General features: G+C 35.3%; 1 protein-coding gene across 1 annotated transcript; it reads right to left on the bottom strand.

Annotated features, from left to right (window-relative positions):
* Positions 1-86: 86 nt before the first annotated feature.
* Positions 87-12,761, bottom strand: LOC125248984 (glucuronokinase with putative uridyl pyrophosphorylase). The gene is made up of 23 exons (XM_048161153.1): positions 12,471-12,761; positions 12,231-12,337; positions 12,090-12,134; positions 11,780-11,933; positions 11,574-11,645; positions 11,277-11,365; positions 8,668-8,824; positions 8,478-8,555; positions 6,518-6,609; positions 6,329-6,434; positions 6,155-6,234; positions 5,845-5,913; positions 4,452-4,512; positions 4,345-4,361; positions 4,095-4,152; positions 3,910-4,002; positions 3,769-3,829; positions 3,219-3,332; positions 3,080-3,137; positions 2,896-2,964; positions 2,625-2,688; positions 2,400-2,471; positions 87-940 (listed from the first exon to the last, which is right to left on the bottom strand). The coding sequence occupies exons 1-23, from the start codon at positions 12,525-12,527 to the stop codon at positions 854-856; spliced, it is 1,860 nt and encodes a 619-aa protein (XP_048017110.1). The 5' UTR covers positions 12,528-12,761; the 3' UTR covers positions 87-853.
* Positions 12,762-13,860: the final 1,099 nt, after the last annotated feature.

Below are 13,860 nucleotides of genomic sequence, written 5' to 3'. Positions count from 1 at the left end.
GACCAGAAATAACAAGTAAACTCCACAAAATATTTACACATTCATTCACATATTTACTTCCATGTGATTTCAATAGGCTACAAACGTAAAGTGAGTCAAAATGATTTATTTGATTAACATATCGACAAAATATGTGACAAAATGGGAGAAATGTTTGGTAGTAATTTGGTAGTGTCCACTATAATAATGCATAGATATAATTAAGTAACACTTTCGCAATAACGTCTTACTGAAATAAAGTAAACATTTTTGTCTCTGCCCAAAAACGTCTTTACAAGAACAGGATGGGTGTGAAAGGCTACCATTGGAAAGTCAATTGTTTCTCATTTCTATCTGAAACGTACAACAATTGGAGCCCCACCTACTGCTAAACAATTTCCTGTAAATGATATATAAGTCTGAAATAGGAAAACACTGACAAGTTAAGTTTTGAACTTGAGTTTAAATTAAGTTAAAACAAATATAAAGGGATATTTCACCCAAAATTTAACATTCTGTCATCATTTACTCACCCTCATGTCGTTCCAAACCTAAATGACTTACTTTCTTCTGTGAAGGACAAAAGATATTTTGAAGAATGTTAGTAACCAAACAGTTTTGGCTACTATTTACTTCCGCTTTATGGACAAATAATAATAATAATAATAATAATAATAATAATAATAATAATCTAAAAATATCTTCTTTTATGTTCCGCAGAACAAAGAAAGTCATACAGGTTTGTATTGTATATAGTAAAAAAATAAAATTTGGGGGGGTGAACTATCCCTTTAAGCTATGTACCATTAGCAGAGCTTTTACTGTATATCACAGCTTCTTGGCCAACAATTAATAAAACTTGTTCTTTAAGTGATCAGTTCTGACCCTGCACAGAAGGGTCATAAGGCACAATGACACAAAAAACACATCCCGCCTCTTGGAAAGCCCTCTTCATCTCCACCTAGTGGTAAAACATGATAAAGATATTTTTACACTGGGGCACATAAATATTATGTATACGTTTCTTTTTTCTTTTTTGGTCATAACTTGTTACATTTCAGCAGTTACTTGTTAAAATATCACAAATATATATATAACTTCAAGTTAGTTTTAAAGGTGCCCTAGAACTTCTTTTCAAAAGATGTAATATAAGTCTAAGGTGTCCCCTGAATGTGTCTGTGAAGTTTCAGCTCAAAATACCCCATATATTTTTTTTATTCATTTTTTAACTGCCTATTTTGGGGCATAATTAACTATGCACCGTTATATAGGTTGCGGCCCCTTTAATTCTCGTGCTCCCCCTCCCCCGGAGCTCGCGCTTGCCTTGAACAGCATAAACACAGTTCACACAGCTAATATAACCCACAAAATGGATCTTTACAAGATGTTCGTCATGCATGCAGCTTGCATACATCGGATCATGTAAGTATAGTATTTATTTGGATGTTTACATTTGATTCTGAATGAGTTTGAGGCTATGCTGCGTGGCTAAAGCTAACATTACACACTGTTGGAGATATTTATAAAGAATGAAGTTGTGTTTATGCATTATACAGACTGCAAGTGTTTAATAATGAAAATAGCGACGGCTCTCGTCTCCGTGAATACAGTAATAAATGATGGTAACTTTAACCACATTTAACAGTACATTAGCAACATGCTAACGAAACATTTAGAAAGACAATTCACAAATATCACTAAAAATATCATGATATCATGGATCATGTCAGTTATTATTGCTCCATCTGCCATTTTTCGCTATTGTTCTTGCTTGCTTACCTAGTCTGATGATTCAGCTGTCCACATCCAGACGTTCTGCCCTTGTCTAATGGCTTGATCATGGGCTGGCATATACAAATATTGGGGGCGTACATATTAATGATCCCGACTGTTACGTAACAGTCGGTGTTATGTTGAGATTCGCCTGTTCTTCGGAGGTCTTTTAAACAAATGACATTTATATAAGAAGGAGGAAACAATGGAGTTTGAGACTCACTGTATGTCTTTCCATGTACTGAACTCTTGTTATTCAACTATGCCGAGATAAATTCAATATTTAATTCTAGGGCACCTTTAATTTCAAATCAGCCAGTTACAAGACCTGTTTATGATAGGTGATGCCGTTTTCATATCATATTAAAATTAGTGTAATAATTACAAGTTCTAGACTAGTAAAAAAAAAATATATATATCAAACGCTTAATTACAAGTTACAAGATTTGTCACAAAATATTAAGCAGCACAACTATACAATGAGAAATGTTTCTAGATAGTAATAATGAAAAATGTTTCACTGAAGACTGGAGTAATGATGCTGAAAATTCAGCTTTGCCATCACAGGAATGAATTACATTTTAAAATATATTAAAATAGAAAACAGTTATTTTAAATAATTAAAAATATTAAAAGATCTTCCATACCAGTCGCTCTTGGTCCATACACAAGCCCACCACAGCACCACCACTGCCAGGCAATTTGACTGCAGATTCAAACTACACAGACAACAAAGAATCATTCAGATGTGCTGCTTTTCTCTCAAGGTCAGACTACTTTTATTGTCATTAGTAGTATATATGGAATAACTCAATGTGCCAGTTAATTCACCAGAGATCTTTGAGAAACAATGCACTGACACATTCATTTACCTGTCTCGCAAGCTGTACCATTTTCAGATTTCCAGGGCCCAAGCAGTCTTCAGTATACACCGACCTGATGGACAAAATGCAACTTCAACAGCGGCATCTGATTAGCTATTTATAAATGAACTTATATTAAAATCCTGTTTGATACAGACCACATAATGATTTTGGTTCTTTTAGCTTAAATTTACAACATTAACCCACAGTTTAGTGACATTAGGTTAAACCTCTATTCTACTTTGTTTGAGAGTTTGATGGATGGACTAAAACATCGTACCGCCGTAGCTCAAAGTTTTCATCCATGAGCTGAGCGAGTCTGGGCCAGTCCTTACACTGGAAGGCGGTCCTGTATACGGTGACAAAAGCATCTTTAAAGCACTTTTCATTGACTTATTCCGAATTCCAAATAAAGAGTGTAATGCATCAATTATTAAAGGACTAATGCTCAAAGATGAACCAACCGGGCTTGGTCTGTGAGTTCAGCAAACGATTTCATAGCTTCAACCACAGCAGAGTCACCTGTCCAGAAAGAACAAGACTTATGAAAAGCTTTACTTATTTACAATCAAGACATAAACCAAGACAAATAGCAGGACTCACCATTCAACCAGCGCTGTCTAACATTACTGTGAATCCGTCCAGAATCACTTGGATCGCCCAAGTATGCCAGCCAGAACAAGGGAAGATCGTTCATGTCCAAGGGAATGTATTCTCCTATAGAAAAGAATAGTTTGATGTACAGTACAGCCACTTAAATTCAGGTTTCTATAGCAAATGCACCACCGTTTAAGTTCAAGGGAAAATAAATGAATCCTTTTATTCAGCAAGGATGCATCAAAAGTGTCAGTAAAAGTGAGTTTTACATCGTTACAACAAAATTTTCTACTTCAAAATATTGTTATTTTGAACTTTCTATTCATCAAAGAATCCTGAAATAAATCTATCACGGTTTACTCAAAAATATTAAGCAGAACAACCGTTTTCAACATTGATAATAAGAAATGTTTATTGAGGACCCAATCAGCATATCTGAAGCATATAATTCTTTCAAAAACATACAAAAACATTTGAACAGTAGTGTACATCCCATACAATAATGAAAAATGCAATTTATATTGCCCAGAATAATATTTGTGTTCAAAGACAGTACCATAACCCCGCTCGTCCATGAGCTGTTTGTTGAAGTCCATGTAAACCAAGCCTTCATAGACCTATTAGAAAGTTAATACAGAGAAAGTCACGTTCTACGCAGCAGAAGTCAAATGGGTCAAATTAATATGAATATACATACCTGCACAACTCGATCCTGTACACCAGCTGTGATGAACAGCTCATCCGTCTCTACGTTGAGGATGAAGTTGGCTCTGACTGGTTTAGGAAGATCCTGACTCAGGATAAAGTTTATGTAAGCTAATAGTTTTTTCCAACATAAAACAGTTCTAAATCTATCCACTGATTAGTGAATGCTGAACATACGTTGTCTGTGATGTTGTAAAACTTCATCAGGCACTTCAGTGTGGCAGACACAATCGCACTACAAAGAAAGCACCCAAATGGTACTGTTAGAATATTCATATTTGACCCTAATAACAGCAGATGAAACAGCGAGTGTGATCACACTTGAATGATGCTTATAATGCTTCTTGTTTAATTAGAAATCAAATAGACATGAATGAGAAACTGACTGTAAGTGTTCATTGAAGTTTGTAGTCAAAGTTCTACTTACCTACTGCCAGCTAAACCCTAGATGTCATCAAAGAAACGTTGTACAGTGTTATTCCACAGATTAACTCTAGATAAATAACTGCAAATATCATTTATAAGAAGTCTTACCACTTGCCGAGGAATGTTTGTGTCATACTTGAGAGTAAAATTTTGCTTGGACAGAGCAATGCTGTCAGCATAAAAGAAAAAAAATACAGTCAGTGTCTTTATCATTCCAATTACACAACAGATCTTCTCTTCCGTATTATTCCATCTATCCATATTGTAATGGATTATCGAAAAAGAAAAAATATAGTGCAGGGACTTGGTTCAATCCAGTGGTTGTGGGTTGAATTTTGAGATTTTATTTCAATAAAATCAGTTTGCAAAAAATCTGTGATCTGCAAAATAATTATAGATCAATAATTGTTATCTTAATTTTTATATTTCCTAATATTAAAAACATATTTGCCAAGCTGTATTGACTAAATGTATTGCTGTTCAATTACAATGAATTACAATTATTTGTCTATTTCAATATAGTACATACAACAATACTTCAATAAAGAGACAGTTAAAGGATCAGTCCACTTTTAAATACACTTTTCCTGATAAATTTACTCACCCCCATGTCATCCAAGATGTTCATGTCTTTCTTTCGTCAGTCGAAAAGAAATGAAGGTTTTTGAAGAAAACATTCCAGGATTTTTCTCCTTACAGTGGATTTAAATGGCTACCAACAGATTGAAGGTCAAAATTAGTTTCAGTGCAGCTTCAAGGGCTTTAAACGATTCCAGATGAGTAGTAAGGGTCTTATCTAGCGAATCGATCGGTCATTTTCGAAAAATATACAACCGTTTATGCTTTATAAACAAAATATCACCTTGAATGTACTTTCTGCTTCCGCATTCTTCATAACGCTTACGCTGAATGTTCTACGCCTTCCCTATTCAAGTTACGGAAAAAAACGAAACTGGCGCCGCGTTCGTTCCGTAAGTAGAATAAGGAAGGCGAAGAACATTCAGCGTAGGCGTTATGAAGAATGCGGAAGTGGAAAGTAAGTTCAATGCGATATTTTGTTTATAAAGCATAAACGGTTGTATATTTTTCGAAAATGACCGATCGATTCGCTAGATAAGACCCTTATTACTCATCTGGTATCGTTTAAAGCCCTTGAAGCTGCACTGAAACTGTAATTTTGACCTTCAATGTGTTGGTAGCCATTGAAATCCACTGTAAGGAGAAAAATCCTGGAATGTTTTCCTCAAAAACCTTCATTTCTTTTCGACTGACGAAAGAAAGACATGAACATCTTGGATGACATGGGGGTGAGTAAATTTATCAGGAAAAGTATATTTAAAAGTGGACTAATCCTTTAAAGACTCGTATTGTATTTGAGACACTGCCATTGTATTACCGTATTGTTTACAAGAGCCGTTGGTGATTGGACCCTGATAATCATGACTTCATTGAATGAACATGAAAAAATTTATTTATTCAATTATGTTGGATTGAATCTCACCCTTGTTCAGAGCAGAACTGGTAAAACTTTTTACAGGTGGCTTGAAGAAGTCTCAGACCGCCCAAATACCTGTAAGGTAAATAAATTAATATTAATACTTATAAAAAACTTGGTTTTGTTGTATCCCAAACATTCTGCAAAATATCTAATTTTCTGTTCTACCGAAGAAAGTCATATGGGTTTGGGCCGACATGAGGGTGAGTAAATGATGACAGAATGTTAATTGTGCATGAATTGTTCATTTAAAGTGCCCAATTTGTTAAAGTCCATGCAAAACAATAATTTAAAAAAACTTGATGTTTGCACAAACCCTTCTTTCCGGCTGATCCGAAAGAGATCCTGCAAGCTTCCGAACTCCGTAGGGTCATTCAGAGGATGAGGTAGAAGGACCTTAATAAAAACAGTGAGATGGATGAAGAACAGTGCTTTTCATATGTCTTATCTCAATCTGTTTTTTTTTTTTTTTTTTTTTTTTTTTTTTTACCAGAGCCTGGCTCTCCATGAGTGTGACCTCAGCCCAGAAGTTAGCAATGGTCATAGCAATGGTTTTCCCATTAAAACCATCAGAGGGGTTCCCCATGAGCCCAACCCTGTGAGTAAACACACAGACCCATGTATAGTGATGAAAAGCAGGTAGGCATTTGAGGATACTAGCTAATGTGTTGTGCCTGACCTGGCATATGAGCGGCATGTGATGGGTTTAGATGGGGACAGCTGCTGTTTTGAAGAATAGTGAGCGAGCCATTTTGTGTAATCAGACAGACCCTGTAATAACAGATGTTAAAATGCTCAACATCTAATAATACAAAATTTACCATTTGGGGTCAGTAAGATTTTTTTTTTATTAAATTCATTCAGCAAGGATCCATTAAATTGATCAAAAGTGACAGTAAAGTGATTTATAAATGTTACAAAAGATGTTAAAGGTGCCCTCGAATGAAAAATAGAATTTATCTTGGCATAGTCAAATAACAAGAGTTCAGTACATGGAAATGACATACAGAGAGTCTCAAACTCCATTGTTTCCTCCTTCTTATATAAATCTCATTTGTTTAAAAGACCTCCGAAGAACAGGCGAAACTCAACATAACACCGACTGTTATGTAACAGTCGGGGTGTACGCCCCAATATTTGCATATGCCAGCCCATGTTCCCAACATTATGAAAGGCATTAGACAAGGGCAGAACGTCTGGATCTGTGCAGAGCTGAATCAACAGACTAGGTAAGCAAGCAAGAACAACAGCGGAAAATGGCAGATGGAGCAATAATAACTGACATGATCCATGATTACATGATATTTTTAGTGATATTTGTAAATTGTCTTTCTAAATGTTTAGTTAGCATGTTGCTAATGTACTGTTAAATGTGGTTAAAGTTACCATTGTTTCTTACTGTATTCACGGAGACAAGAGAGCCGTCGCTATTTTCATTTTTAAACACTTGCAGTCTGTATAATGCATAAACAACTTCATTCTTTATAAATCTCTCCAACAGTGTAGCATTAGCCGTTAGCCACGGAGCACAGCCTCAAACTCATTCAGAATCAAATGTAAACAATATAACAGTATACGATACTCACATAATCCGCCGCATGCATGACGAACACTTTGTAAAGATCTATTTGAGGGTTATATTAGCTGTGTAAACTTTGTTTATGCACTGTTCAAGGCAAGCGCGAGCTCCGTGGGCGTGGAGCACGAGAATTAAAGGGCCAGTAGCCCTGAATCGGCTCATTTATAATGATGCCCCAAAATAGGCAGTTAAAAAAATTAATTAAAAAAAAATCTATGGGGTATTTTGAGCTGAAACTTCACAGACACATTCAGGGGACACCTTAGACTTATATTACATCTTTTTTTTAAAAGTTCTAGGGCACCTTTAAATATTTTTACATTTTAAGTATTTTTTAACATTCTACTCAAAGAATCCTGAAAAAAAACATATTTGCTACTTTTTTTCAGGATTCTTTGAGTAGAATGTTGAAAAATAATTAAGGGCTACTTAGGGGTTTCCACGAAATATTAAGAAGCACAAATGTTTTCAACATTGATAATATAATATGAAATGTTTCTTGAGCACCAAATCAGCATATTAAGGTCCGTTCACACAACGGACGATAACTAAAATGATATAATTATAAAAATCTGTATAAATATAAAAGAATAGCAGAGTCCACACCACAACTATAACAATAACAGCATAGAGGAATGATATCATTGGAATCACTTTCAGAATTTTTTTTTTTTCTAGCTAAAGAACAATAAAAACATTGACAGCCAATCAGAATACATTCTGCTTTAAAGAGCTTGAGCATTTAAAGCGGCAGACGACAAACCCTCAGTGCGTGCTTAGAATAAACAGAACGATATTGTGCATTGGCGTGGACATTAATATAGTTATCCTTCTAGTTATATTTCTTGGTGTGAATGGGCCTTTAGAAGGATTTTTGAAAGATCACGTGACAATGAAAACTAAAGTTATGGCTGCTGAAAATGTCTGTTTTTACTGTAGCATAAGAGACTTCTTTCAAAAACATTCAAAAAAATCTTACTGACCCCAAACTTTTAAAAAAATATCATAAAGTTATATAAATATATCAAATTAACCTAAATAATGTTACAGTTGTACCTACCACTTGTCCAATTAGTTGAAATCCTGTTGGTAACTTCATCCCATAAACAGGAACTTTCTCCTCATTTATAAGCCATTCCTACAATCAGTAAAATCCTATTTAATATTGAAGTTGACATTAATCTAATGACACAGAAACAAAGGCTTGATGCTTTACATTTTAAAATTCAAAGATAATTTAAAACATTTACCCAAAACTTGCCAAAGGTTCTATCATTAACGTCTGGGTGTTGAACGAGGAATTCAGAGATGTACGGTAAGGACTCTTTGCGCAGGCAGTAGAACACCACACTGGCCAGACGAGATGTGCTGATGCCCTCCTGAGGCTTCTCAAGGAAGCGCATGACCCTGGTGGGCACATAGATTCAGAAGCTTGTAGTGAATGCTTAAACTCAAGTGGTGCTCACTGCAGAGCCAAATGACATCCAGGTCCTCATGGGGTTGAGCTTGACCTAGTCCAGCTCCACCTCTGTGGATCTAATGGGTGAAGGGGTAGAGTTATGGATAGAGTTAGGGTGTGGTTGGACCTTCTAGCTCCACCCATTACACCCAAATTACATCTAGAGAGGAGGAGTTGGACTTTATGCGCCACCCATGGCTCTGCAGTGAGCAGCCTCTCCTCAAAACTTTCAAAACACAGACTACATCTTCCATCATGCCATATATTAAAAATGTCTAATTGTCAGTTTGAACTTTAGGACTACATTTATGCTTATAAACATAAGCATACATATAGACATAAGTGAAAAATAGTAAAAAATGTACTGACTTTTGCCATCATAAGGGCACTTTGCTATTTTAAAGTTAATTTTTATTTATGTTCATAGGTATGTTTATTTTCAATGATTATGTCTAATGTTTATTTTCTGTATACAACTGTCTAAATGTCATTTATGATAACATCAAAAACATATTTCCATTCTTTGACAAATTAAAAGGACCACAAAGAAACAAACCCTGCATAAAATTGCCATGCAGCCTAAATAAAAAATAAAATAAGAATTTATTTATCTCTGCTAATTTTATAATATCAGAAAGTATTTCTTTGACCTGGCTAGATATTAATTTTGAATGTATATTTCTATGTTTTTTAAAAACCAGCGTTGGGGGTAACGCATTACAAGTAACGCAAGTTACGTAATCAGATATCCTTTTCTAGTAAAGTAACGTATTACTTTTAAATTTACAACAGTTAAATTTTCAAATAACTAATGCAAGTTACTTTGTTTTCCCATTTATTGACTGACAGCTCTCCTGTCCCCATTTTGAGAGAAATCGGAAGTGCAGAAGCGTTGTGTGTGCTTTGTAAACATGATGCTTATTCTAGACTAGTTCTAGACTAAATGTGAGCATAAATTTATTAATTTTCTTCTCCTGTATTCCAGAATGGCAGCACAGCTGAAAGGCTTGTTTGTTTGAACTGCGCCCTCTACTGTACAGTCGTGAATTTGCATTTCCTTCAGCCTGAGGTCTATTCATTTCACTTTTGGTGTGAAAGGGCCTTTACATTTGCCAAAAATAGAACTTTTTTTGTTGTTCTAAAAACAAACAGCCCAGCCCAGACGAGAAAAAGTAACGCATTACTTTCCATAAAAAGTAACTGAGTACTTTTTTAGGGAGTAACACAATATTGTAATGCATTACTTTTAAAAGTTCCCCAACATTATTAACAGTTGTGACTTTGAATTTTAAAGAGATACTTTGTTTTTTTACTTATGCATGTTATATAATATTTACTTGTCTATTTATGTTTAAAGGGTTAGTTCACCCAAAAATTAAAATAATGTCATTTATTACTCACCCTCATATCGTTCCACACCCGTAAGACCTTCGTTAATCTTCGGAACACAAATCAAGATATTTTTGTTGAAATCCGATGGCTCAGTGAGGCCTGCATAGCCAGCAATGACACTTCCTCTCTCAAGATCCATAAATGTACTACAAACATATTTAAATCAGTTCATGTAAGTACAGTGGTTCAATATTAATATTATAAAGCGACGAGAATATTTTTGTGCACCAAAAAAAATAAATAAATAAATAACGACTTTCAAAACACTGCTTCATGAAGCTTCGGAGCGTTATGAATCTTTTGTGTCGAATCAGCGGTTCGGAGCACCAAATTTACATGATTTCAGCAGTTTGGTGGTTTGACACGTGATCCGAATCATAATTCGACACAAAAGATTCATAACGCTCCGAAGCTTAAAGAAGCAGTGTTTTGAAATCGGCCATCACTATATAAGTCGTTATTTTGTTTTTTTGGTGCACCAAAAATATTCTCATCACTTTATAATATTGATATTGAACCACTGTACTCACATGAACATATTTAAATATGTTTTTAGTACATTAATGGATCTTGAGAGAGGAAATGTCATTGCTGGCTAAGGAGGCCTCACTGAGCCATCGGATTTCAACAAAAATATCTTAATTTGTATTCTGAAGATTAACGAAGGTTTTACGGGTTTGGAACGACATGAGGATGAGTAATAAACATTTTTGGGTGAACTAACCCTTTAATGTATACATTTCTTTAGACTTTTGCCATCATGAGGTCAATTTGCTACTGTCATGTATGATAATGTCAAAGACATATTTCCATTTAATGACAAAATGAATGAACGATAAAGTAATAAACCCTGCTAGTTTAGAGTGCATGACAATGGCCATGGAACCCTAAATTTAAAAAAATATATATAAAGAATCTACTAAGCTTGGCTAATTTTATAATACAGAGGGTACTTCTTCAATGACAACGCAACAAAATTTAAAGCAAAGATGCTGTGTCATGTCTCACCGATGAGTGTTTGGACAAACTTCAACAATTCCTCTGGAGTAGCTCTTCTCTCCTGACTCCAGCTCATAATATATAGCAAGTTCTCCAGGCTGAAGTATCAAGAATTAAAATTGAGTAGAAATTACAGAAATGAATTTTAACAAGTTGAATGAGAGGAAAATAATGAGATAAAGTTATGAAATAATGATAAGTGAGAGTAAATATAGTTGCATGTGTGCAGAACGAGCATTCCGCTATGGTGCAAGCGGGAAAGTACAAATCAGTACAAACCTGGTTGGGTCACTATGTCTCTCTTACCTTAGATCTGAAAAAGCGAATGACTTGTGCAATATCAAAGTTTTGATCGGCACAAAGCATGTCTCCTGCAATCTGCAAATGTGAACAACACACATTTGAAAACAGCCCTTCCAGTTTAAGATTTAAGTCAAATAAAATAGGATTTGGAAAAAGGTGCTACTAAATGGATATTATGCAAGTTTTAATAGCTCAATGCTTCGTCATACCACCATAATGTCATCTTGTAGCTGTCGGCTTCGGATGGCCAATTCAAGATCTGCAACAGCGCCAAGTCTATCATCCAAAGTAGTGCTGCCATCATTCACAACATTCTCCACTGGAAAGTCATTGGCTGTTGCCCACCGTTCATAGTGCTTGTATCTGAATTGAGAGCAGTTTTGAAACAATATACATTTTGAATTAGGTTTAATGGCTGCTATTGTGCATCCTAAACATTATTTTTCACAAAAGAAAATGTAAACATTGCAACAAACCAGGTTGGCATGTCTGTCAAATGACAGAACAAATATGACTTACTTATCAGCATTCGTGACTAGATAGACTTCACTGAAGAGCTGGCGACTGGGAGAGAGGGGATTACTGTGTTGCATTAGTTTGAATGGAAAACCACTTTCACAATGATGCCAACAGTCCAGCACAACAAATATAATGACTCACGTGTTGACGGTTTCCCACCAGAAATCCAATATTTTCTTTCCCCCCACTCCAGGTAACAGAGCTTTTGGCACACCGGTCAGATGAGCATACAGACCTGTAACATCACTCTTGAAATATGGAGACATGTTTATTGAACATTGCATTGCATCTTTTCTTTTTTTTTGTTTTGAATGGAAATTAACAACGTGGCATACGAGCGATAACTGCAAAATGACACCAAGTTTAAATCAGTTGATTTACCTTAATCTGTGTCTCTAAAACCGTGCCGTGCCCTGCAACTAACAATATGCAAATCATTGCTCCGGCTTATTATTTATTATTTATTTGAAATGGCAATGCCCAACGCATAATCCTTCCATCAAGGGGTCCGTAGAAAGTCCATAGTGCAACTAATAACACAGTAACAACCGTGAACTGACTCACGTCACCGGAAACCTACTAGTTCTTAAAGAAACAGGCTCACGATTTCATTTATAATATGGCAAGCCGTTTTAACATTTAGTCATTTAAACGATCTCGTGTTTGTTTGTATACTAGTATTTATTAATTAGTAGTAAATAGTGACGAGTATACCATTATTATATACTGGTACTTATTCAAAAGACACAATAAATGATCCCATTTTTATTAGTAATAGTTCATATTTCACTAGTTTTGATCGCATTTTACTTATAAGTAATGACTAGTCAGAATGGTTACTTTATATGTCAACTAAAACACACACTAGTTTTCCAGTACAGTGCTACATTAGTACTAGGATACCTGGAAGGGTAACCCAAGTATTCCAAAGATACCCAGATGGTCTACTATTTCCGGTTAGAATTCAAAGTGCAGATTCATGCACACTCTAATTACTAATATTGACCCAAACCCATTGTGCGTTGGACGAGGATTCGAATAGAACTACAAACACAAATAAAAAGTGTTAAAAAAAAACTACAAACGCAGCGGATGTGCGAGATTGATGGTTAGGGGGTTTCAGTGATTAGTAATTAGCATTTAACCTAAATAAAATAAAAAATTATTTAATGTTATCCACATTATATTTAATCTGCAACAACCTTGTGAACTTTCAAAGATATGTTTGGTCATTAACTTTTAAATGCATCATTATGCAAACCTATTAGGAGTTCTCCGCATGAAAGACCCGTGACTGGCAGATGAACACGATAATACATTTCTCTCCGATATGGTAGGACATTAAATTAAATTAAATTGAATGTGGAGGATTTTAACTTTGACCAGATTATTGATAAGGCAGTTAAAACAGTGACAAGATGCACATAACTAACTGACAGAATGTTGTGTTTAAGACGAAATTATAACAAGGTAGTATGTCCCAAAGCTTGCCTACTATTCTGCTACACACAAAAATATGCACATTTTGTTCACAAAAACAGTACATACTTTTAGGGCATAGTATAATTGGTCAATTGGGACGCAGCATTTGTTCAGCCATGCAGAGTATAGCTTCAACCCTAATTAAATGCACCTAATCCAGCTAATCAAGTCCTTCTTATTATTTGAAAACTACAGGTATGTGTGTTGGAGCAGGGTTGGGAACTAAATTCTGCAGAACTGTGGCCCTCCAGAAGCTGAGTTTGCAAACCCCTGCTCCAACTCCTCATAT

The sequence above is a fragment of the Megalobrama amblycephala genome, linkage group LG16 (assembly GCF_018812025.1).
Source record: "Megalobrama amblycephala isolate DHTTF-2021 linkage group LG16, ASM1881202v1, whole genome shotgun sequence".
Classification (NCBI taxonomy): Eukaryota; Metazoa; Chordata; class Actinopteri; order Cypriniformes; family Xenocyprididae; genus Megalobrama; species Megalobrama amblycephala.
The sequence above is the reverse complement of the archived record's forward strand: the minus strand, read 5'-3'. Positions and strand labels throughout refer to the sequence as shown.

Excerpts from the sequence above, each read along its gene's own strand:
- LOC125248984 (XM_048161153.1), bottom strand. The coding sequence starts at position 12,527 with ATGATTTGCATATTGTTAGTTGCAGGGCACGGCACGGTTTTAGAGACA. Across the intron at positions 12,338-12,470 it reads TTTTAGAGACACAGATTAAG|AGTGATGTTACAGGTCTGTA; the intron begins GTAAATCAACTG and ends CCATATTTCAAG. Across the intron at positions 4,003-4,094 it reads TTTACAACATCACAGACAAC|GATCTTCCTAAACCAGTCAG; the intron begins GTATGTTCAGCA and ends ATCCTGAGTCAG.